Source organism: Anomaloglossus baeobatrachus, chromosome 4 (genome assembly GCF_048569485.1).
Source record: "Anomaloglossus baeobatrachus isolate aAnoBae1 chromosome 4, aAnoBae1.hap1, whole genome shotgun sequence".
Lineage (NCBI taxonomy): Eukaryota > Metazoa > Chordata > Amphibia > Anura > Aromobatidae > Anomaloglossus > Anomaloglossus baeobatrachus.
In genome coordinates this window covers 106,287,839-106,313,573 of record NC_134356.1, presented here as the reverse complement: position 1 = coordinate 106,313,573, position 25,735 = coordinate 106,287,839, and the positions used below count along the sequence as shown (strand labels likewise).

Genomic DNA, 25,735 nt, shown 5'->3' with positions numbered 1-25,735 from the left:
TTACTCCATTTATGTTCAGTTCCCCAGTTACCATGACTTTGTCCCAATCTACAAATTTAAGCTCTTCCCTTAATTTGTTGAAATCAGCTTTCCTAAATTCCAGGTTTTAGCATTTCTCCTTTGAAATGTTCTATTGAATATTATGTTGAAGTCTACCATATTATGATCGCTGGTGCCCAAGTGCTCCCGGACCTGTACATCTGAAATTGTATCCGGTCTATTTGACAGGACCAGATCAAGCAGATTATCTCCCCTTGTCAATTATTGTTTTTGGCAGAAAAGATGATACAACATGAGAATTGTATCCGGTCTATTTGACAGGACCAGATCTAGCAGATTATCTCCACTTGTCAATTATTGTTTTTGGCAGAGAAGATGATACAACATGAGAAATTTCGTGCCTAGGGGTAGGTGAGTAATGGGCAACCTACAGAATCAACAGTCATGTCATGCACACGGCTAATTGGGTGTAATTGACTCATTTAATGAAAGGGGGGGTGTTGTAATGAATAGCACCGTGGAGGTCAATTAGGGAGCTTATTCATTCTGTGAAGAAACAGGTGTCAATTATGGCCCTTATTTAAAAGAGTACAGTATTAGAATAATGCTTATTATTTTATGTATTACAAAAACCATTATTTACTAGCCTTTCATAGTGCATGAGGTTTTTTTTGTTTCCAAAGATATTTGGCATATCTATAGCTGTTAAAAAAAACTAGCAGTAAGTTCTAGTTCTCAGTCTGCAGCCTAATCGACTAGATGCTCAGATCCTGAGTAAGAAGAAATTCTGGTTGTAAGTGGCCCTATCTTTGTTGCTGAATAAATATAGCTTCACTGTTGAAGAGTACAAACTTTAATCCGCTGCCAGCAGGCATTAAATTATGTACTACTGTTTTTAGCTCAATAAGTAAAATGTGTCATATCAGACATTGTACTAAAGGAGAAAGAAAGCACTTTGATCAAAAAGTTGATTGGAGAGGTGAAAACATATAAAAAACAAAGAAAAGTAAGGTCTGGAAGACCAAGCAAAATTTCTGTGAGAGCTGCTGGTAGGATTGCTAGAGCGGCAAATCAGAACCCGCACTTGACTGCAAAAGACCTTCAGGATGATTTAGCAGAATCTGAAGTTGTGGTACATTGTACTACTGTTCAGAGACAACTGCACCAATATGGCCTTCATGGAAGAATCATCGGAAGAAAACCTTTCCTGCCTATTCACCATAAAATTCAGCGACAGATGTATGTAAAAGAACATCTAAGCAAACCAAAAAAGGTCAGAAATCATCTAAGATGTTTTTAACCATAGAGATTACAAAGCCTATATGACAGAAAAACGTCACAAAAGAATATAATAAAAGCTATATCTTTATATGAATAATCAATGATAAAAAAAACACAATTACATAAAAACAATATAGAAGAGAGGTACAGAAACAGAAAAAATATCCCTTGGTAATAAATATATACACACAGTAATTATCTCCTGTCAATAAATAATTATTTTAACCTCTTTAAGACCTAGGACATATATATACGTCCTAGGTCACATTCCTCCCTTTAATGCGGGCTCGCTTTGAAGCATCGCTCTGATCAGGAGAAGTGACTTAATAGTACCTAAAAGTTCAAATCACTCTCACCCTCTTTTGCCTGTTTGAAAATAATAGACTAAAATAATAATAATAATTAATAATAATACACATATTTGATATCGCTGCGCTTAAAAATGCCCGGTCTATCAAAATATAAAAAGTCAAGTAATCTGATCGGTAAAAGGCGTAGCGAGAAAAAAAAAAAATCAAAACTCCAGAATTGTGTTTTTTTGGGTCACTGTAACATTGCATTAAAATGCAATAACAGACAATCAATACACTGTATATACCCAAAAAACATAAAATTAAAAACGTCAGCTCAAGACACAGAAAATAAGCCATCATTGAGCACCAGATCCCGAAAAATGAGAACACTACTGGTCCTGGAAAATGACGACAAAAGCGCAATTATTTATTTATTTTTTTTCTTACAAATTTCTGAATTTTTTTTCACTACTTAGGTAAAAGTAAAACTATACATGTTTGGTATCTACAAATTTGTACTGCCCTGGGAAATCATGTGAGGAGCTTCTGCTAAGTCTTTGTGATATTTTTGTTTCTATGGTAACAAATGTTACATCACATAAAAGCCTTATGTGTCTAATATATGTTTTCAAAATTTTGGGTTTGTTACTTATGGTAACAGTGTTCTACGCACGCTGGAAAATAAACTGGCGGAGTCTAATATTGTGATATTCACAGCAACTGAGAGCAGAGGAGTGATAAAATTCTTGTTTCTGCAAGGAAAGTCCACGAAGGATATTCATGGTGATATGTTGCAGACATTGGGGAATCAATGCCCTTCATATTCCACAGTTAAGAACTGGGTTGCCAAATTTAAAACGGGTAACATCAGCAACAATGATGAGGAACGTCCTGGACGACCGAGAGTATTTGTTGTTCTGGAAATCATCGATGCTGTGCACAACCTCATACTGGAGAATTCACGAAATTCAGCTAAAGCAATAGACGACATCATGAGGATTTCCCGTCAACGTGCTTGTGTCATTATGCATGAACATTTGGACATGAGGAAGCTATCTGCAAAGTGGGACCCCAAATCTTTGATAACAGATCAGAGAAGCATGCGAGTGAAAACGTCCCGGTTAAGTTGTCAGTGTTTCTGGACTGACAAGAACTTCCTGGTTCGACTGGTTACTATGGATGAGACCTGGATTTATCTGTATGACCCTGAAAATGAGGAGCAGTCAAAACAGTGGAGGCACAGTGGCACTCCTCATCCAAAGAAGTTCAGGGTGCAAAAATCAGCCACTAAAGTGTTGGCGTCTGTGTTCAGGGATAAGGAGGGCGTGCTGCTAGTGGACTACCTTCAATAGGATTCCACCATCAATGCAAGGTATTACATTAAACTTTTGGACCAACTGAAGGCAGCTCTGAAGGCCAAAAGTCGTGGCAAGCTGTCCAAAGGAATCTTGTTCCTGTAAGACAATGCCTCCGCTCACACTGTACAAGCGACCACGGCAAAACTGGCAGAACCGGGCTTTCAACTGATTGACCACCCACCTTATTCACCAGATCTATCTCCCTCTGACTATCATCTGTTTCCAAACCTGAAGAAACACCTCAAGGGTACCAAATTTCACATAATTTCTGATGATATGGCTGCTACGGATGCCTGGTTTGAGGCTCAACCGAAATCCTTCTTTTTGCTAGACTTGCAGAATTTGGAATATCGATGTAATAAGTGTGTTGACATTGGTGGAGAGTATGTGGAATAAATATAAAGTTTCATCATACTATCTCGTTTCTTTCTGGGTAAAGCTTAAAACATATCAGCAGCCCCTCATAACACCAGGTCAGCTTTACCAAATAGTTAACATGGTAAATAAAAAAAATTAAAAAACAATGGTGCAACTGCACTTTCATTTATTTACTTTTTTACATTTCATCGCATTTGGAGGAAGTTTTTCCCGTTCTCCAGTACAATCTGTGGCAGAATGAATGGTGTCATTCAAAAGTACAACTCGTCCAGCAAAAAACAAGCTCTCATGGCAATATTGACAGAAAAATAAAAAAGTTATGGCTTTTAGAAGAAAGGGAGGAAAAAACGAAAATGAAAAATGGAAAATTGCTGGGTGATAGAGGAGTTAAATAAGGTAAAAAAATAAATAAATAAATAATCATGCCTAAAGCTAAGGAATAGCTATGTGATTAATTCATATATCATATTCATCAGAGAGAAAAAACATATCAAATAGTGTGTAATGAATAACTGGATAGAATCTATTCGCATAATAACCAAATCCCCCCAAAAAATGAAGTGAAAAAACTTTAATTGAACAAATAGTAAATTAAATGGTTACTTTTTTATATAAATAAAATCAAAGGAGACACTGACAGAATAAACTGGCTCACTCTGGACTATATTTAAACAAAGTAACACCAAAATAATCATGCTAAAAATAAAGCCAAATTTCACAAGGTAATTGCTATGTTCCTTCACTAGATGATAGCAGTGTATAGCTTTGCATATAAATAGTAAAAAAACTGATGTGCAAAATAATTGAATTCATAAGTATACAGCACAAGTAGTTGTTACGGGGGGCTGTCTGATAATAACCGAAAGGAGTATCAGACAGTCAGGGTCCACCGTGCAAAGACTTTGCTGCAGACTATGGCAGATTGCAATACCTCTGTTAACTCACAGAAGGATATAATAAGTAAGTAAAGCAATTCCTCCCTTACTTGGAGGGTGTGTGGAATGATCTCTGTTAATAATCACAGAGACAAAGGCAATGTGTGCGAAATGGCACCTACCTAGGTCCGCTCTTCTAGTGGTGCAAAAGAGACGAACAGCAGCATAAGCCGCACAAAGCTCCTACCTGCGTTCGCTCCACTAGTGTGCGAGGACACGAACCACTAGATATGGCACCTGCCTAGGTCCGCTCTTCTAGTGGTGCAAAAGAGACGAACAGCAGCGTAAGCCGCACAAAGCTCCTACCTCTGTTCGCTCCCCTAGTGTGCGAGGATACGAACAACTGCCAGACGCAGTATAAGGAACGTTACCCTAGCGGCAACGTCCACCTACGAGTAGAATCACAAGGCCCAGCCAGACCATGTGCCTCAGGCACCTGCCTATGTCCACTCCCCTAAGAGGTAAGGATACGGACAGCAGCCGAAGCTGTAAGGTATAAGAACGCTACCCTGCCGGTAGCGCTCACCTAGCATAGACAGAGGAATGCCTAGAGGAACGCGCACAGAGCGTCTACTCATATGCATGAACCAAGAGGACTGAGCACCATGCGGCGTGTGTCAGGGTCTTATATAGACTCTGTGCCTCATCCAAGATGGAGGACACCAGAGCCAATCCGCTGCCAGAACGACAGGAGTGACGTCATGCTGGCCTATCACCGAGCAAGACGTCACAAGCACATGACCAGCGACCAATCGGCATAGAAGGTGTCAGAGACATGTGACCTCGTGTCAGCGATGATGTCACCCGCACATGTGCAATGGCTCCAAGATTGGACTTAGTCTCCGGCGCTCGCACATGTGCAGTAGCAAGAAATCTGGACTTAGTCTCCAGCGCTCGCACATGTGCAGTAGCAAGAAATCTGGACTTAGTCTCCAGCGCTCGCACATGTGCAGTAGCAAGAAATCTGGACTTAGTCTCCAGCGCTCGCACATGTGCAGTAGCAAGAAATCTGGACATAGTCTCCAGTGCTCGCAGCAACCGTAACAGTACCTCCCCCTCAAGGGCCCCCCTCCCGGCGACGCAGGTAATCGGCAACTAAGTCGGGAGCATGGACAGCCTCCTCAGGCTCCCAAGAGCGATGTTCCGGGCCATAGCCCTCCCAATCTATCAAGAAGAACCTGCGCCCTCTAACCATCTTAGAACCAACTATGGCTCGGACCTCATAGCTAGAGCGAGAGGAATCAGAGGCAGGAGAGTGCACTTCACGAGCGTGAGGTAAAATAGCCGGCTTTAGCAGTGAGACATGGAATTTGTCATGAATCCTAAGATGGACAGGTAACTTCAATTGATAGACTACAGGATTTACCTGTCGAAGAACCTCATAAGGACCCAGGAAGCGAGGAGCAAATTTGACAGAGCTCACTCTAAGTCTCACGTGTTTTGCTGAGAGCCACACAAAGTCCCCTGGAGAAAAGACAGGAGCCGGGCGACGAAACCGATCGGACACCGTCTTCATACGGTCCTTAGCTGCTTGGATCGACTCTTGAGTCCGATCCCAAACCTCTCTGGCATTAGTTGCCCAGTCGGCCACAAGAGGAGGAGGTGCAGCAGCGGGAAACGGTACCGGTACCCTAGGGTGTTGCCCATTATTGAGTACGAACGGTGTCTGCCCAGTGGCCTCAGCCAGCGAATTGTTAAGGGCAAATTCTGCCCAGGGTAGGAGGGAGGACCAGTTATCGTGGTTCTCAGCAACAAAGTGTCGAAGGTATATAATCATAGATTGATTGGTACGTTCAACCAAACCATTAGTCTCCGGATGGTATGCCGAAGAGAGATTCAACTCAATTTGCAGAAGGCTACAAAGATCTCGCCAGAAACGGGAAGTAAATTGCGGGCCTCTATCACAAATGATACGATCTGGCATCCCGTGAAGCCTAAAGACATGCTTGAGGAATAGTTTGGCTAGTACCCTGGAAGATGGGATTCTCGATAACGGTACGAGATGAACCATCCGGGAGAAATGGTCCGTAATGACCCACACAAATCTATGTCCCTGTGAACATGGAAGATCACCCACAAAGTCCATGCCTACCACCTCCCATGGTCTATCTGGCACTGGTAAAGGATGCAGGAGCCCAGCCGGTCTCTGCCGTAATGGACGGTTGCGAGCACACGAGTAGCAGGAACCGACATATCTCTTGACGTGGCTGGCTAAGTGTGGCCACCAATACCACCTCTCCAGTAACTCTCGTGTCCGCCTAATACCAAAATGCCCACCCACCTTTGAGGTGTGGGCCCATGACAGTATATCATTCTGTCGATCAGGCGGAACAAAGGTCTTGCCCGGTGGGATTTGGTCTAACGTCACAGGGGAGAGCGTATGAAAAACCCTGGAGGGAAGGATAAGACGAGGTTCGTCAATCTCTTCCTGGGTAGAAAGCATAGAGCGAGACAGGGCGTCTGCCTTGTTATTCTTACTCCCAGACAGATAGTTGATGGAGAAGTGAAAGCGGGAGAAAAACAAGGACCAGCGGGCTTGGCGAGGATTCAGACGCTGAGCGGTTTGTAAGTACGTCAGATTCTTATGGTCTGTATAGACCTGGAAAGGATGTTTCGCTCCTTCCAGCAAGTGACGCCACTCCTCCAAGGCTAATCTCAAGGCGAGCAGTTCCCTATCCCCAATGGTATAGTTTCTCTCTGCCGGTGAAAAGGTTTTAGCAAAGAAGAAACACGGCCTTTTTCTACCTGCACCGTTCTTTTGATACAAGACCGCACCAGCACCCACTGAAGAGGCATCAACCTCTAAGAGGAAGGGCTTATTCTCATCGGGTCTTTGAAGAACGGGAGCAGTTGAAAAGTGTCTTTTTACTGCCTCAAAAGCCTGAGATGTCTCAGTAGACCAGGCTTTGGGATTAGCACCTTTCTTAGTCAAGGCCACCAAAGGGGCCACCAAAGTAGAAAAATGGGGTATGAACTGCCTGTAATAATTTATGAATCCTAAGAAGCGTTGCACCGCCTTCAAGGAATGAGGTTCGGACCATTGCAGGACAGCAGAGAGCTTCGCAGGATCCATAGCCAGACCCTCTTGTGAGATAATGTAACCCAAAAAAGGCAATGAGGACTGCTCGAATACACATTTCTCGAGTTTAGCAAACAATGAGTGCTCCCTTAAACGGGAAAGGACACGAACGACATCCTGACGATGAGTCTCCAGATCAGGAGAAAAAATCAGGATGTCGTCTAGATACACCACTACTGAGGATAACAGTAAATCCCTGAACACATCGTTTACGAAGTCCTGAAATACTGCGGGTGCATTACATAACCCAAAAGGCATGACGAGGTATTCATAGTGACCGTCTCGGGTGTTAAAAGCGGTCTTCCATTCGTCACCCTTTCGAATTCGTACCAAGTTATACGCACCCCGCAGATCCAACTTCGTAAAAACTTGAGCTCCTCTCAGTCTGTCAAAGAGCTCCGAAATTAAAGGTAATGGGTATTTGTTCTTTATTGTGATTGCGTTGAGACCCCTGTAATCTATGCAGGGACGCAAATCACCCTCTTTCTTCCGAACAAAGAAAAACCCAGCTCCCGCGGGAGAGACAGACTTACGAATGAACCCCTTCTCTAAACTCTCTCTTATATAGGTCGACATGGCCTCCGACTCAGGTATCGACAGGGGGTAAACCCTGCCTTTAGGTGGAACCGAACCTGGGATAAGGTCTATGGCACAGTCATACGGCCTATGGGGTGGAAGAACCTCAGCACCCTGTTTGGAGAACACGTCAGCGAAATCCAAATAGGGTGTAGGTATGGGAGAGAGATCAGTTGATGCAACCGCAACGACCTTAGGTGGTAAGGGAAGACATCGGGACTGACATTTCGAACCCCAACTAATAATGCTGTCAGACTCCCAGTCAATGTGAGGAGCATGAGTCCGAAGCCATGGAAGACCCAGAAGGACGTCGTCTATACCCTCAGGCAAAACAAGAAAAGAAATCTCCTCTATGTGACCCTGAGACAGGGAAAGGCGCAAGGGAACTGTCCTCAATGTAATGGAGTCAGACAACATAGTTCCATTAACAACACGGACAGGAATAGGCGCCTCTAACATGATAGAGGGAATATTGTGTCCCTTTACAAATCCTGAGGACACAAAAATCCCGTCAGCTCCGGAATCCACAAAAGCCATAATAGGCCATGTATTCTCAGATAACGAGAGCTGACCTGGGATACAACACTTAGAGGGTGCAGAAGACGTCTCTAGTAACCCCCCTCTAATGGTTACTAGGCCAGGGAGTTTCCCTGACGACTAGGACACTTGTTGGCATAGTGCCCAGCCTGACGACATACGTAACATATAGGAGGACCAGACTTGCGTAGTCTGGAGAACGTATGACCTAACTCCATAGGAGTGGGAGATGTTTCAGATGCTGAGGAAGATGGTAGTGGACCCTCAACAACTGGAATAGCCCGATGCTTAGGGCGTGAGGAAGAGACCTCGAGTCTACGTTCCTTATGGCGTACATCGATCCTCGTTGCTACTGTGATCAAGTCCTCCAGAGAAGCAGGGACCTCACGAGTAGCAAGGGCATCCTTGACATAGCCTGCCAACCCTCTCCAGAAGATAGGAATCAACACCTTCTCTGGCCAATCTAGTTCTGCCACCAGAGTTCTAAAAGCAATGGCATAAGAACTAGTGGATAACGAACCCTGAGATAGATCTAACAGTCTCAGGGCCGCATCATGGGTAACCTGCGGACCCATGAATACCGCCTTAAGAGCATCAAGAAAGTCTTGATGTCTCAGAGTAACCACATCAGAGCGCTCCCATAGGGGAGTCGCCCATTCTAAGGCTTTGTCCTGAAGTAAGGAGATGATAAAGCCTACTCTGGACCTCTCCGTAGAGAAGCGAGAAGAGTTGACCTCTAGGTGTATCTGACACTGACTAATGAAACCACGACATGATCTGGCATCGCCAGAATATCTGTTTGGCAGAGCAAGTCGAGGATCATGTGCAGATGTCACCATGGTCTGAGGTTTATCCTCTATACTCTTGAGCCGTGACTCAAGTACTTGTATGTAACGGTGTAACTGCTGATATTCTGCCATAACTGCCAGACCCTTGGCTCAGTCCTAATGTTACGGGGGGCTGTCTGATAATAACCGAAAGGAGTATCAGACAGTCAGGGTCCACCGTGCAAAGACTTTGCTGCAGACTATGGCAGATTGCAATACCTCTGTTAACTCACAGAAGGATATAATAAGTAAGTAAAGCAATTCCTCCCTTACTTGGAGGGTGTGTGGAATGATCTCTGTTAATAATCACAGAGACAAAGGCAATGTGTGCGAAATGGCACCTACCTAGGTCCGCTCTTCTAGTGGTGCAAAAGAGACGAACAGCAGCATAAGCCGCACAAAGCTCCTACCTGCGTTCGCTCCACTAGTGTGCGAGGACACGAACCACTAGATATGGCACCTGCCTAGGTCCGCTCTTCTAGTGGTGCAAAAGAGACGAACAGCAGCGTAAGCCGCACAAAGCTCCTACCTCTGTTCGCTCCCCTAGTGTGCGAGGATACGAACAACTGCCAGACGCAGTATAAGGAACGTTACCCTAGCGGCAACGTCCACCTACGAGTAGAATCACAAGGCCCAGCCAGACCATGTGCCTCAGGCACCTGCCTATGTCCGCTCCCCTAAGAGGTAAGGATACGGACAGCAGCCGAAGCTGTAAGGTATAAGAACGCTACCCTGCCGGTAGCGCTCACCTAGCATAGACAGAGGAATGCCTAGAGGAACGCGCACAGAGCGTCTACTCATATGCATGAACCAAGAGGACTGAGCACCATGCGGCGTGTGTCAGGGTCTTATATAGACTCTGTGCCTCATCCAAGATGGAGGACACCAGAGCCAATCCGCTGCCAGAACGACAGGAGTGACGTCATGCTGGCCTATCACCGAGCAAGACGTCACAAGCACATGACCAGCGACCAATCGGCATAGAAGGTGTCAGAGACATGTGACCTCGTGTCAGCGATGATGTCACCCGCACATGTGCAATGGCTCCAAGATTGGACTTAGTCTCCGGCGCTCGCACATGTGCAGTAGCAAGAAATCTGGACTTAGTCTCCAGCGCTCGCACATGTGCAGTAGCAAGAAATCTGGACTTAGTCTCCAGCGCTCGCACATGTGCAGTAGCAAGAAATCTGGACTTAGTCTCCAGCGCTCGCACATGTGCAGTAGCAAGAAATCTGGACATAGTCTCCAGTGCTCGCAGCAACCGTAACAGTAGTGCTCAAAGAAATAACATACTTATATAATATAAGGAAAAATGACTAAAGTTGCAATATGGCAGTATAAGACCATGGAAGTAAATGAGATATTAAATAAATAAATAGATAAATATACAAAATCAAAAGGGATCCCACAAACAAAAGACATATAGTACCTGCCACAATATCATTAACAGCCGAGGGCAGCTAAGACCAGTCCCCGATGCATGTTTTGCGTTATTTTCTTCCAAGAGGAGTGTGACCTATTATAGTGTGGAGGAATTTATAGGTGCTATATTACACTGTAGGGGAATACTAGAGGCCATATTAAAGCATGGGGGAATATTTTGGGGGCATATAATAAAGTTGGGGGAATTCTGGGGCCATATTACAGTGTGGGGAGAATATTTGGGGCCATACTACAGTGTGGGGTAAATACTGGGACTGATACAGTGTGGGGGAAATACTTGGGACCATGATATAGTGTGGGGGAAATACTGGGGACTATGATACAGTATGGGGAATATACTAGGGGTCATATTACAGCATGGGGGAATACTTGGGGGCATATTACAGTGTAGGGGGAATACTGTGTGTCATATTACATTGTGGAGAGAATACTGGTAGGCCATATTACAGTGTGGACGGAATATTAAGGGCCATATTAAAGTGTGGGGGAAATACATGATACAGTGTGGGGAAAATACTGGGAGCCATGATACAGTGTGGGTGGAATATTAAGGGCCATATTACAGTGTGGGGGAAAATACTTAGGGACATTTTACATTGTGGGGGAAATATTGGGGGACATATTACAGTTTGGGGGAAATACTGGAATTTGGATTTGTTGGATTACATCTAATGGACATGACACTTCTTGGTTGGCTGTAAGCTGCTATTTTTAGGCTGCAAAGGGCCAAATAACCATGAGTCTTCCCCTCCTAATAAAGGAACCCCTGGCTGTCTGCTTTACCTTGGCTGGTTATCATAAAATGGGGAAGGGGAGGGCGATCCCACAGTGTTTTGTTTTTTAATTATTTAAAAATAAATAATTAACAAAAATGGCATGGGATCCCCTATATTTTTTTTATTACAAGCTAAGGTACAGCAGACAGCTTAGGGTTGCAGCCCATAGCTGTCTGCTTTAACTGCCCTGGTTATCAAAAATAGGGGAAACCCCACATCATTTTTTTCATTTAATTATTTGTCTTTTGCTAAATAGCTATATGAGCTATGAAGCCAAGCATCTATTATCTATCTATTTATGTATCTATTATTTATCTATCCATCTATAATCTATCTATTTACAGATGAAACCAGAAATTTACATACACAATCTAAAAAGACACATCTGCAGGTTACTGTCACTGACATAAAGAATAAATCTTTCCTGTTTTAGGTCAATTAGGATTAATAAAATTATTTATATTTGCCAAATGCCAGAATAATTACAGAGAAAAAATGTTTTTAGGCATTTTTATTACTTTCTGCAAAGTCAAAACTTTACATACACTTTAAGGCTGCTTTACACGGTACGACCGATTATGCAATTTCACAATCGATCGTACCCGCCCCCGTCCTTTTTGCGTCACGGGCAAATCGCTGCCTGTGTCGCACAAAGTCGGTAACCCCCGTCACACGTACTTACCTCTCGTGCGACCACGCTGTGGGCGGCGAACGTCCACTTCCTGGAGTGGGAGGGATGTTCGGCGTCACAGCGACGTCACACGGCCGCTGGCCAATGGAAGTGGAGGGGCGGAGATGAGCGGGACATAAACATCCCGCCCACCTCCTTCTTTCACATAGCCGGCGGCGGCCGCGTGATGCAGGTGAGCTGCTGTTCATCGTTCCTGGGTTGTCACACGGTGCGGCATGTGCTACCACGGAAACGATGAACAACTAAATTAAACGATATTATGGAACCTAGCGACCAGTACACGACTCATGATTTGTGAGTGTTACTGCGTCGCTAGGAGGTGTCACACAGGCCGGCATCGCCAGCGATGCCGGATGTGCGTCACAAAAACCGTGACCCCGACGATCTTTCGCACGATAGATTGTCTGGTGTAAAGCAGCCTTAAGACTACTTTGCCTTTAAACAATATGGGACAGCCAATATGATGATGTCATGTCTTTGGAAGCTTCTGATAGGTCTATTGGCAACATTTGAGATAATTAGGGGCACACCTGTGAATGTATTTTATGAAGGGGGGCTCTGGTAACATAAGGAGAAATATTGGAGCAATTACTTTGTAATGTACATAACTCGATCAGAATAAAAAGGGGGGAAGAGGAGTCCATTAGCTTAGTTTCCTGACCATACTATTTTAGTTTCTTGACGTAGTATTTTAGTTTGTTGACCATACTATTTTAGTTTCTTGACCATAGTATTTTAGTTTCTTGATCTTAGTATTTTAGTTTCTTGACTATACTATTTTAGTTTCTTAGCCGTAGTATTTTAGTTTCTTGACCATAGTATTTCAGTTTCTTGACCATACTAACCATAGTATTTTTGCAAATGACAGATTTTAACTGCACAGTAAAGCGGACTGCAACTAATCCACTTTTAGCTGTTTTTATATGGGGGGACAGATCATAAATACATTTTAGACAAACACTTAAACTTGAAAACAGTGACACAAATTCCTTATCATACTGCTCTATAGTTGCGTAGCCTTACATTGAAGATTCATTAGGCTGCAGGATCTTACCAATGCATGTTCTTGCAGGAACAGAAGCTTTAGAAATCCAAAAAGAAATCCATGATAAAATAACAAGCAAAGAAGATGGAACATAGGTTTCCAAAATGAAGTAGATAATGTTCCTTTTGAACACAAAGTATAACGTAAGTCTAGGGTAAGTCCCTGTGGAGAAAAAAGCATAACATTGGTAAGAATAACAGAAAATGTGCAGAAATACGTCACACAACTGACGCCATTTACTGTAGGAAGATGACAAATCAAGAGATGAGCAACATTTTTGAAGTTCAAATTAATTCATGCAGCATGATATGAAAACTGCCATTGGTTATAACGATGGATAGACCATACATGACAAGCACTTTTTACTTATTGTGTCATCCCTATTTCCTTATAGATTGTAAGCTTGCAAGAAGGGTCCCCATGCATCCTGTAACTGTTGAATTATGTATTTTTTCAGTAATGTTTTTGTTGTCTGTACATGTCCCATTGCAGCACCCACGGTGCAGGTGGTTAACCTACTCGTTGCCGGGCCAATGCGGGTCAGGTCAGGCGATGTCACGGGTGGCCTTGCCCGGTTACGTTGTCCCCAGGCATGCAGTAAATGAAGGGGAAGCGGGGTGACTAGGAAAGTTTGCCATTACACCACCTGTAGTATGCGGCCAGGGAGTAGCTGTCGCTGCAGAATTCCTCACCCGGGCAGGTGTTATGGCCACCGGGAGGGTGTCGCTCCAAACAGGCAGAGAGGACCCTGGGTGGGATGATGGGGGATGGCGGTCCCTTGGAAGCGCCGGAGCACAGGTCGACAGCGTCACTAATCAAAGTCTGAGTCTGCAACTGCGGTTCTTTTACTAACTGGTTAAAAGCTGCACCCAGGTGTTGGTCTCTCCCGTCATGGGCTCCAGTCAATCCCAAGCAAGTAAAGAGCCACCACCGGTGTTTGAAGAGAGAAAGAGTGAGAGAGTGTCCTTTTTCTAGGATGTCCCCCTCAGCAATTAGGTACCCAGGCTGAACTCCCGCTCCGAGACCTGGGCCTAGTGAAGTCCAAGAGTTCCAGAGGTGTCTTATCAAAACTATGGTCCCAATGGATCTCAGTGTATGAGTGAGTTGCACCTACCTCTACCCCCAAGTGGACCCTGACCCCCCGGTGGCTGGCTTCAGTGACCGGGAAAGTCCCATACATTGTGATGGCCACCCCCGTGCCTACCCTGAGCCATCCCATCCTGTGAGAAGGCTCCTAAGCTGTACGTAGTGTGTAAATATGGAACACCAATGATTAACCCCCCCTTACCTGAGATGGATACCACACCTTAACTGAGGTGCAGTAACCTGTGACGACCAGAGCCTCAGGGGCGCCACACCATCCTATTGTAAAGTGCTGAGGTAAATGTTGACACTATATAAATAATTGTATTATTATTTTTTATTAATATTTGAAAAAAAAACAATATAGTGGCATATATTATTATTATTATTATTAATAATAATAATAATAATAATAATAATAATAATTATTATTATTATTATTATCCACATATAGCGCCATTAATTCCATAGCACTTTACATACATCAGAAACACTGTCCCCATTGGGGCTCACTATATAAATTCCCTATCGGTATATCTTTGGAGTGTGGGAAGAAACTGGAGAACCCAGAGGAAACTCAGGGAGAACATATACTATAAACTCCTTGCCGATGTTGTCCTTGGTGGGATATGAACCCAGAAGCCCAGCGCTGCAAGACTTAAGATGAGCAAACAGACCACTTCTGACTTCTGCCTGACAAGTTCAGATTTTTTTTCTGTAAAAAAATATTGTTGAAAAAAATATGTAATTATAATTCAAATGCAGCAGAGCAGATGCCAGCGACACCATAACACTGGTCAATCAGACCGAGTCTGGCTGTTATTACCACTCAAATCTCTCTCCCCCATCAATTAAATCTCTGTATTATTTGTATAGTACTTCTCTCATATTTTTCAGTGCTGATACTGTACAAAATATTACTGTCTGTAACATTTGTCCGATGTTTGGGTCTTTCTCTTAATGTCTCTTGCTAAACTGTGAACTCTGATGTCCTCTCACTAACCTAATCTGATCAGCAGAAATGCAGCTTTCCTGTGTGAGCCGGCGCTCTGTCAGTTTGCACAGGAAATACATCATGATAGCAATAGGAGACATCACATGTCCAGTCGATACCATGGCAACTATCAGGTCCCCATTGGCCATTTAAATCGCGCTGTCACATTTGACAGTGCGATCTAAGGGTTAACCGGCACGGGTAGATTGCGGATCCACCCGTGCCTGCTAGCCACACATGTCTGCTTTTCAAATCAGCAGACATGTGCAGGGATCATGCACTGGCTCACTGCAGCAACCGACGGTGATTAACCTGACATGACCTAGGACGTCCTTGCTTGTAAAGGGGTTATAAATGCTTTTTTCATTTCTTTATTATTTGATATTATTGACATAATCCTGTAACTTCCATAATTCCACAACTTTTCCTATATAACTAAATCCTGTATATATTATCTAGTTATGCATGAAAAGTTATGGAATTATGGAAGTTGCAGGATTGATAGACATATTAAAGATATGAAATGATTGAGAAACAGAAATGTTTTTAAAGAATTTTGATCTATTCATTATCAAGTATGAGCAGGGGCTTACATAGAAATTATAGGGCCTCACAGCAGAAGTTCTAATTGGGCCTCCCACAAAAAAGAATAAATGATATATAGCGAGGTTACAGAAGAGCAAACCTAACAATTTACAGCCTTTACAAAGTAATTTTCCTCCTTTTGAAATTCCTAGATTCCCCTTTCATTGCACCCATAAAGTATGATGCTAACAAAAGCCCCCTACAAACTTTTTATAATACTCCCACAGTGAATTCCTCCATAGAACCCTCAACTCACACAGTATGACAACCCTACTGTACCCCCGCTCAACTCCCCTCGCAAAGTATGGTGACTCCAACACAGTAAGATCCACCAAGTGTAACCCCCCACATAGCCCTCCATGCAATATAATGGGCCTACATACAGTATAATGGTCCCCACAGCTCTCCACATCATATAATGGTCCACACTAGCCCTCCAAACAGTATAATGGCCCCCACACAATATATATAGTTTGACATTTTTCCCCCAGGTAAAATAATAAAGACTATACTCCCCTCCCATACTGGCGCCGTTCCAGTGGTGCTGCAGCTTGCAGTGCGGGGACTCATGTGGGGTTGTGATGTCACGCAAACATTGCGTGTAATCAGTGGTGACTTCCTTCTTTCTGGCTTCGGACCAAACGAATAATCAACAGGAAGTGAGCGCTGTGAATGTGCTGACTTCCTGTTGATTAACTTGTATGGTCCGAAGTTGGGAAGAAGGAAGTCGGCGCTAATTGGACATGGTGCTTGCATGATGTCACCATGATGTGGTGCCGGTATGGGAGTGAGTATAGTCTTTATTATTTTACTTGGGGTAAACATGTTGAATCAGAAGGGGTTAAACTAGTAGTGGACAACATCTGTAATCAGTCTCCAAGGGCACTGAAGTTCCCTTAGCTGGGTACCTGTAGGCCTCCATCTTCCCATTGACCAGAATCTGCAGCTGTGGCCTGATCAAGCACATGTCAAGTTTGTGAAGTCATATGCATAACTGGAAAAAGACCATTTAGGCTGTCACTTTGTTGCTATTCTAACACTTGCCATAAAACCACTTGTGAAACTTGTATTTCTACTCCTTAGATCGGTGCCAAAGTCTGTCATCTAACTCTGAAATCCATAGCTTTATGTGACTTGAGAAACAATAAAATCTAAGAAAATCTGAAAGGACCATAATCTGGAGTTTATGATTGGCATAAAGAGGTCTAAAATGGCTTTCTGCATAGTTTGCAAACAGCTTCTCATTCTATGTGACCTTGAGGTTTTGCTCTTCGGGTTTAGTTTTGACAATAGATATAGTGGATTTAGAACTGGTGAAAAGAACAAATCTCTCCATCTCTCAAGTAGCATTAAATGCAGCAGAGATGAGCCAATGGAATGCTGAGAAAAAAACATGCCCTCTATAATCAAGGTAGAAAGTTATAGCTGTGCCTTTAAGAAAAGGCTAATGTTGGAATCTCAGTAACAAAGTAGTTTATTTTTTTAAACAGCCTTTGGCTGGATATCAAGCTATGGCGACAATGAATTAATGATCTGTAGGTAGATCAATCTTGTGCAAGTCTATATAGCTCTGTCTCGGTCTTCTAAGTTGTTATTTTGATTATATCAAGCCATCGAGTTACTGGTTTCCTCTTCACTTTGTTTCTTCTATTCTTCTGACCATTAATGTCTTTCTCCAGTGATTGATCTCTTCGTATGTGTCCAAAGTAGGCAAGTTGTAGCCTAGTGTTCTTTGCTTCGAGGGACATGTCTGGCTTTATTTGTTCTAAAAAAAGATTGGTTTGTTCTTCTTGCCATCCATAGTATTGGTAACAGCCTTCTTCATCATCACATTTTGAAGGCGCTGATTCTTCTTCTGTCTTACTTCTTATCATTCAGGTTTTGCATCAGTATGTTACCACAAAAAAGGCAAAACTATATATGAGCTATGTCTTCATTGCTAGTGAAATAATCTTCAATTTGAAGACCTGCCCAATGACTTCATTGTTGATTTGTCCATAGCTATTCTCCTACTGACTTCCGGTGTCGTCACTACATCTTGAGTGGTTATCAATCTGAATGGGTTGAACTTCTCTTACAATTTGTTGCCATCCATCTGAAATGTGTCTAGGTTGTACAGTAATCAATATCTTTGTCTTTTTTGTGTTCAGTAACAGTCCCATGTTTGAGCTTTCCAGCTTGACATGCTACAATAAGTCCTTCATTCTATCTATTCTTTTTGCTAACAATGTTGTATCATTTGCATATTTAAGAGGATTAATGATTCATCCAGCAATTTTGATTATTTTTTCGCAATGTCCAGCTTTCTTGAATATAGCTTCTGCATATAAATTGAGGAGAAATATTGACAGGATGCAGCCTTGTTTGGTGATGCTTCATGGGATTCCAAAGTTTTTGATGATTAACACAGTCAAAGGCTTGTACTCTTTGGCTTTTTCCATTATTCATTTGTTAGTAATCACAGTTCTTATTCCTCTGCCTTTTCTGAATCCTACTTGTTCCATTCCTCTTGCAGGTCTTTGTCAAAGTAAGGTTGTAACTAGAGATAAGCGATGTTCGATTCAAACCTTTTCGCCAATTTCAAATTCGAGTGATTTTGGGCGGTGTTTGAGTCGTTCGACAAACTCGAACGATTTGCTTCAAGTTCAGCTGTTCGAGTTACAGTTCGATAACGGTTCGATCACCAAAAGCGTAGCTAGTTACTAGCTGGCTTTTCACTGTTATACTGTCAGTCACTGTTAATAATATTATCAAAATTCAGCGTATAGTGTGCGGGGGGGACGGGGTTTAGACCAGTGCTGCTGAGTGCTGAAAGCTGAATGGCGATCGTCATTTTTTTTTCCTAACCGCGCGTACAGTGGGGCTGGCCAGGCTGTCAGCTAATCACAGACACAATTAGCTGGATCAGACGTTAAACAATAAAGACTAACTTAAAATATAACTTTTAATATATATGCGGATAAAAGTGAGCAGAAGCTCACAGGTTAGAAACATAGGTGGCTCATATCCACCCAAAATACATAAAAATAGGGCTATTAACAAGGGCCCAAAGCAGTATGCCTCAGTCAGGTAACCCAGTGAAACAGATTCCACAAAGTGGTATAATAGTCCTATCTGAAGCAAAGACACACAGGAATTCTGCAATCAAAGCCCCATCCAGGGGAGGATATATATCTGTGTGTCTCAGAGAAAACCTCCTACACCATTATTTGGGAGTGGGCACTGCAACTACATGCCTGATTTGGTTTAGGTCTCTGAGGGATCTGGATACGCTGTTTAAACAGCCCCCTGCATGAACCAATAACCTTTATTTAATGCCCGTGTAATCTCCGGACCTGGTAAGACCGTTCCCACGTGGCGTGGGATTCATGAAATGTACGGTTTATAATGGTGTAGGAGGTTTTCTCTGAGACACACAGATATATATCCTCCCCTGGATGGGGCTTTGATTGCAGAATTCCTGTGTGTCTTTGCTTCAGATAGGACTATTATACCACTTTGTGGAATCTGTTTCACTGGGTTACCTGACTGAGGCATACTGCTTTGGGCCCTTGTTAATAGCCCTATTTTTATGTATTTTGGGTGGATATGAGCCACCTATGTTTCTAACCTGTGAGCTTCTGCTCACTTTTATCCGCATATATATTAAAAGTTATATTTTAAGTTAGTCTTTATTGTTTAACGTCTGATCCAGCTAATTAGGTCAATTACTGTGGATCCACTTATTCTGGTATACTGCTACTTACCCTAATCACAGACACACACGCAGCAAAGTGGATTTTTGCCAGACAAGCAAGGGCATGTGTCATAGGCTGTGCATGTCACATGTCCTTGCCCTATAAGACCTGGCCATTTTCCCCTTCGCTGACATTATCTCATTGCTGTGGGTGTGTGACAGTCACCGCTCCAGCTGCTGCTGCTGATGTGTGCGCTATAGACTTATACAGTGCAATCTACACATCATTTTAGGGATTAGGGATTACTTGTAATTTCAGCCCTTTTCAGGGCTACATTACAGCATATCATAGCCATTTTTTGCTAGGCAGGTCTGTGCCAGCGATGTGCAAGGTTTTATCACAGTGTCTGTCTAACTCAGCTCAGGCAATTCCTTGGGGCATAGTTTCATTGTCTGGGATAGTACGTGAGGGTTCCTCTGCTGACAAGCAAGCTACACCACCTCTGCATTGTACCCCACCTCTCCATTTTTTCTACGCAATTTTAATTGCAAAAAGTGCTGCCAGTTTTACGGGCATAGTTTCATTGTCTGGGATAGTATGTGAGGGTTCCTCTGCTGACAAGCAAGCAACACCTCCTCTGCAATGTACCCCACCTCTCTTTTTTTGCTACGCAATTTTAATTGCAAAAAGTGGTGCCAGTTTTAGGGGCATAGTTTCATTGTCTTGGATAGTACGTGAGGGTTCCTCAGCTGACAAGCAAGATACACCACCTCTGCATTGTACCCCACCTCTCCATTTTTGCTACGCAACTTTAATTGCAAAAAGTGCTGCCCGTTTTAGGGGCATAGTTTCATTGTCTGGGATAGTCAGTGTTGGTTCTTTAGCTGTCAATAAAGCTAGACCACCTCTGCAATCTACAGCACCTCTCCATTTTTGCTATGCCATTTTAAGTGTCTAATTTGGTCAGAAACAAAAAGAGTGGCAAAAGGACAGATGCTGGTGGAAAGGGGAACAGGCATGTTGTAAAGGGCAAAAAAGCTTGTGTTCATGGGGTAGGTGGTAAAGCAACAGTAACATCTGCTGAAGAAAGGTCATCTTCCAGCAAAAGTATGATGTCTACTACTTTCCGTGGACAATCTGATGAGATCCCTTTTTTACGGAAGCGACCAACTCTACCAAAGGTAGATGATGCACAAAAAAAGCACATGCTTGAATGGACCTCAAGTGCTCCATCAAGTGGCCTCTCCTCCACCTCAACTTCAACATCCCAAAGACTCCAGCCCTCAGAGTTGTCACCCAAATCACACTTGCTTTCTCCCAGCTCTCAAGTCTCCACCCGCCCTGCAGAGTATGGAGTAACAGAGATGGTTGAGTCTGCAGATCTGTTCAGTCACACTATAGCCTGGGAATCAGAGGTCTGCTCCAAAGCTACAGTGAGTCCAGATCAGGAAATGATCTGCAGTGATGCCCAGAAGCTTTGTGAGTCAGATTCAGATTCTGATGAAGTTTCTGAGCATAATGTAGACCCTCATTCCCAAACTGTAACTCCTCTTGGTGGAGACAATGAGGAACATGCTGATGACGATGAGACTCAGATACCTGATTGGAATGACAACTTAAACTATTCGGTCAGGGCAGGAAGAGGTTGGCTCTGAGGACGAGGGGAGTGCAAACACACAGGGTGATGATGAGGTTGTAGATCCCACTTACTGTCAACCCAGAGTCAGGCACTCGATGAGGTCAGCAGAGGCGGTGGAGGAGGATGCGACTGACGACGAGGTTAGCTTGTGCCTTCCTGGACACAGACGAAGTACTGGAAGCACATCAACAACTGCATCTCTGGGCATCACAGACTTGGCCCTATCTTGGATCTCCTCATACCTAACCGATCGAACTTTCAGCGTCTCCCATTCTCACACCACTTCCTCATCTCGCCCCCTATCTGTCGGTGTCCCTCAAGGCTCAGTTCTTGGACCCCTGCTGTTCTCCATCTACACCTTCGGCCTGGGACAGCTCATAGAGTCCCACGGCTTCCAGTATCATCTCTATGCCGATGACACACAGATCTACCTTTCTGGACCTGATATTACCTCTCTACTAACCAAAATACCACAATGTTTGTCTGCTATTTCATCCTTCTTCTCTGCACGATTCCTAAAACTTAACATGGACAAAACAGAGTTTATTGTCTTTCCTCCTCCTCACTCATCTCCTCCAACAAGCCTTTCCATCAAACTTGATGGTTGCTCACTCACCCCAGTCTCACAAGCTCGTTGCCTTGGAGTGACCCTCGACTCTGCTCTATCCTTCAAGCCACACATCCAAGCCCTCTTCAACTCATGCCGATTACAACTCAAAAATATCTCCCGGATCCGTGCTTTCCTTAACCAAGAATCTGCAAAAACATTAGTGCATGCCCTCATCATCTCCCGCCTCGACTACTGCAACCTCCTGCTCTCTGGCCTCCCTTCCAACACTCTTGCACCCCTCCAATCTATCCTAAACTCTGCAGCCCGCTTAATCCACCTCTCCCCTCGCTACTCCCCAGCCTTGCCACTCTGCCAATCCCTTCACTGGCTTCCCATCGCCCAACGACTCCAGTTCAAAACATTAACCATGACATACAAAGCCATGCACAACCTGTCTCCTCCCTACATCTGTGACCTAGTCTCCCGGTACCTACCTGCACGCAACCTTAGATCCTCACAAGATCTCCTTCTCTGCTCCTCTCTTATCTCCTCTTCCCACAATCGTGTACAAGATTTCTCCCGTGCATCCCCCATACTCTGGAACGCTCTACCTCAGCACATCAGACTCTCCACTACCGTGGAAAGCTTCAAGAGGAACCTCAAGACCCACCTCTTCCAACAAGCCTACAACCTACAATAGCCCTCAGTCCAGTAGACCACTGCACAACCAGCTCTGTCCTCACCTATTGTACCATCACCCATTCCCTGTAGACTGTGAGCCCTCGCGGGCAGGGTCCTCTCTCCTCCTATACCAGTCTGTCTTGTACTGTTAATGATTGTTGTATGTATACCCTCTTTCACTTGTAAAGCGCCATGGAATAAATGGCGCTATAATGATAAATAATAATAATAACTGCATCCTCAGCCACAACTCTGCCTCTGAGTACAAGTCGGGGTGGCTTTGTAGGTCGCATGGGCTCTAAGCCTTCCCTATCCTGGTCCTTTTTGACATTGCAAAGGATCTCCCAACTCATGTCATCTGTAGAGATGAGCGAACCGGTCGCGGTTCGGCTCGAGGTCGGTTCGCCGAACGGGGGTCCCGTTCGAGTTCGGTTCGTCGAACGTTCGACGAACCAAACTCGAACCAGTAGGCTATAATGGAGGCAATCACAAACACATAAAAATGCATTATAAATGTACACAAACAGTTAATAAACATTGCCATAACACTTACCGGTCCTCGCGATCCCTTCTGCACTCTGTCTCCTGCCGCTATTCCATCCGATGATCGCTGAATCCTCCCGGTGACGGCATTGCCAGCAGAGATGCAGGACCTATCGTGACGTCAAAATAGCCATGTGACCAGTCACGTGGCTATTATCTCATTGGCTACAGACTGGTCACATGACTATGACGCATCATGTAGGACCGGCGAGTGCATCTCTCCGGTACACGGTGCACATATGTGTATCGCCATGTACCGGCGACATGCTCTAGCACACGGTCGACTCCCCGTTCCGTTAGGGACCGGCTGACACAGCCGGTCATTAACGGAGATCACCGTTGCCATAGCAACGCAGTTAGCGGTGACGTCACCGCTAACCGCGGCTCCGAGAGCACCGTTGCTATGGTAACGCGTCAGTCAGAGTTACCGCTGTTACCGCTGACAGCCAGCACTGATGACTCACGGAGTGAAGGCTGCACGCTGCTTCCCGATTGTAGTGAGGATTGTAGTGAGGATGAGGTTCCCCAGCCCCAAGTGATGAGCTGGTGAACCTCATCCTTCCACACTACAATCGTCACTACTACTACACTAGAAAGAAAGAAGACAGAAGAGCAGGATCGTGGAGGGCTGACAGGGGGTAATAAAGATGGAGTCTCTAATGTGTCTGTGTATTTATTTCTATTAAAGTATTTTTTCTCTGTGTGGTGTTTTTTTTAACCCTTTATTGGAGATTCTTAATGGCCGGGTCAAACGTGCCTGACATTAAGAATCTCTGGCTTAATACTGGCTAGTAAAACAAAGCCAGTATTAACTCATGATTACCCAACAAGCCACCCGGCTCCAGGGCTGTTGGAAGAGTTGGATACAGCGCCAGATGATGGCGCTTCTATGAGAGCGCCATTTTCTGGGACGGCTGCGGACTGAAATCCGCAGCAGAGGCGCCCAGAAACCTCGGGCTAACCTGTGCTGCGGATTCCAATCCCCAGCTGCCTAGTTGTACCCGGCTGGACACAAAAATGGGGCGAAGCCCACGTCATTTGTTTTTTAATTATTTCATGAAATAAGTGAAATAATTTAAAAAAAACGGGCTTCCCTATATTTTTGGTTCCCAGCCAGGTACAAATAGGCAACTGGGGTTTGGAGGCAGCCCGTGGCTGCCTGCTGTACCTGGCTAGCATACAAAAATATGGCGAAGCCCACGTCATTTTTTTGGTGGGCAAAAAAATTCTGCATACAGTCCTGGATGGAGTATGCTGAGCCTTGTAGTTCTGCAGCTGCTGTCTGCTCTTCTCCATACAGACAGACAGACAGACAGCAGCTGCAGAACTACAAGGCTCAGCATACTCCATCCAGGACTGTATGCAGAAGTTTTTTGCCCCCTGAAAAAATTATGTGGGCTTCGCCATATTTTTGTATGCTAGCCAGGTACAGCAGGCAGGTACGGCTGCCCCCAACCCCCAGTTGCCTATTTGTACCCGGCTGGGAACCAAAAATAAAGGGAAGCCCTTTTTTTATTATTTCATGAATTTCATGAAATAATTAGAAAACAAATGACGTAGGCTTCGCCCAATTTTTGTGTCCAGCCAGGTACAACTAGGCAGCTGGGGATTGGAATCCGCAGCACAGGTTGGCCTGAGCTTTCTGGGCCCCACTGCTGCGAATTGCAGTCTGCAGCCGCCTCAGAAAATGGCATTTTCATAGAAGCGCCATCTTCTGGCGCTGTATCCAACTCTTCCAGCACCTGCCTGCTATACCTGGCTAGCATACAAGAATATGGCGAAGCTCACGTCCTTTTTTTGTAGTTTTTTGGCAAAAAAAATAAAAAATGCTTCCCTGGATTTTCCATCGCCAGTGAAGGTAACACCAAGCAGTGGGGGTTAACAGCCAGTAGCTGCTTGGATTACCCTTAGCTAGCAATACAAAAAATGCAGCGGGAGCCCATAAATATTTTTTTTAATTATTTATTTAAATAACTAAAAATAAAATGGGCTTCCCTGTATTTTGATTGCTGGACATCACAGTGCTGTAAAAATAAATCTTTAAAAAAATGACGTAGCGCTCCGCGGTATTTTTGATTCTCAGCGCAGATAAAGCAGACAGCTATGGGTTGCCACCCCCATTTGCCTGCCGTTACCTTGGTTGGCAATCAAAATACAGGGAAGCCCATTAATTTTTTCTATTTAAAAAATAGTTAAAAAAAAAATGACGTTGGGTCCCCCCATTTTTGATAGCCAGCTAGGGTAAAGCAGACGGCTGTAGCCTGAAAACCACAGCTGGCAGCTTTACCGTGGTTGGGGATCCAATGTGGAGGTCCCCTCAGGCTTTTTTTTATAATTATTTTATAAATATTAATAATTACACAATAAAAGTAGGGTCCCCCCCAAATTGGATCACCAGCCAAGGTAAAGCGGACAGCTGTGGTCTGGTATTCTCAGGGTGGGAAGGTCCATAGTTATTGGGCCTTCACAGCCTAAAAATAGCAGGCCGCAGGCACCCCAGACGTGGCGCATCCACTAGATGCGCCAATCCTGGCGCTTCACCCCAGCTCATCCCGTGCCCTGGTGCAGTCGCAAACGGGGTAATAAATCGGGTTGATACTAGCTGTAAAGTAACCTGAGATCAAGCCCAGCAGTTTGTGATGTCATGGCGTCTATTAGATACTCAACATCATAAACTGTCAGTACTAACAAAAAAAAAAAATCGACAAAAGAAATTTATTTGAAAAAACAGTCCCCAAAACATTTCCTCTTTCACCAATTTATT

General features: G+C 44.1%; 1 protein-coding gene across 1 annotated transcript in view; it reads right to left on the bottom strand.

The window, feature by feature from the left end:
- GABRP (gamma-aminobutyric acid type A receptor subunit pi) overlaps positions 1–25,735 on the bottom strand; it is a 172,007-nt gene that overhangs the window by 38,344 nt on the left and 107,928 nt on the right. Inside the window, exon 8 of the mRNA XM_075343387.1 lies at positions 13,229–13,381. Coding sequence (XP_075199502.1) covers positions 13,229–13,381 — 153 coding nt within the window. The remainder of the gene's footprint in view (positions 1–13,228; positions 13,382–25,735) is intronic.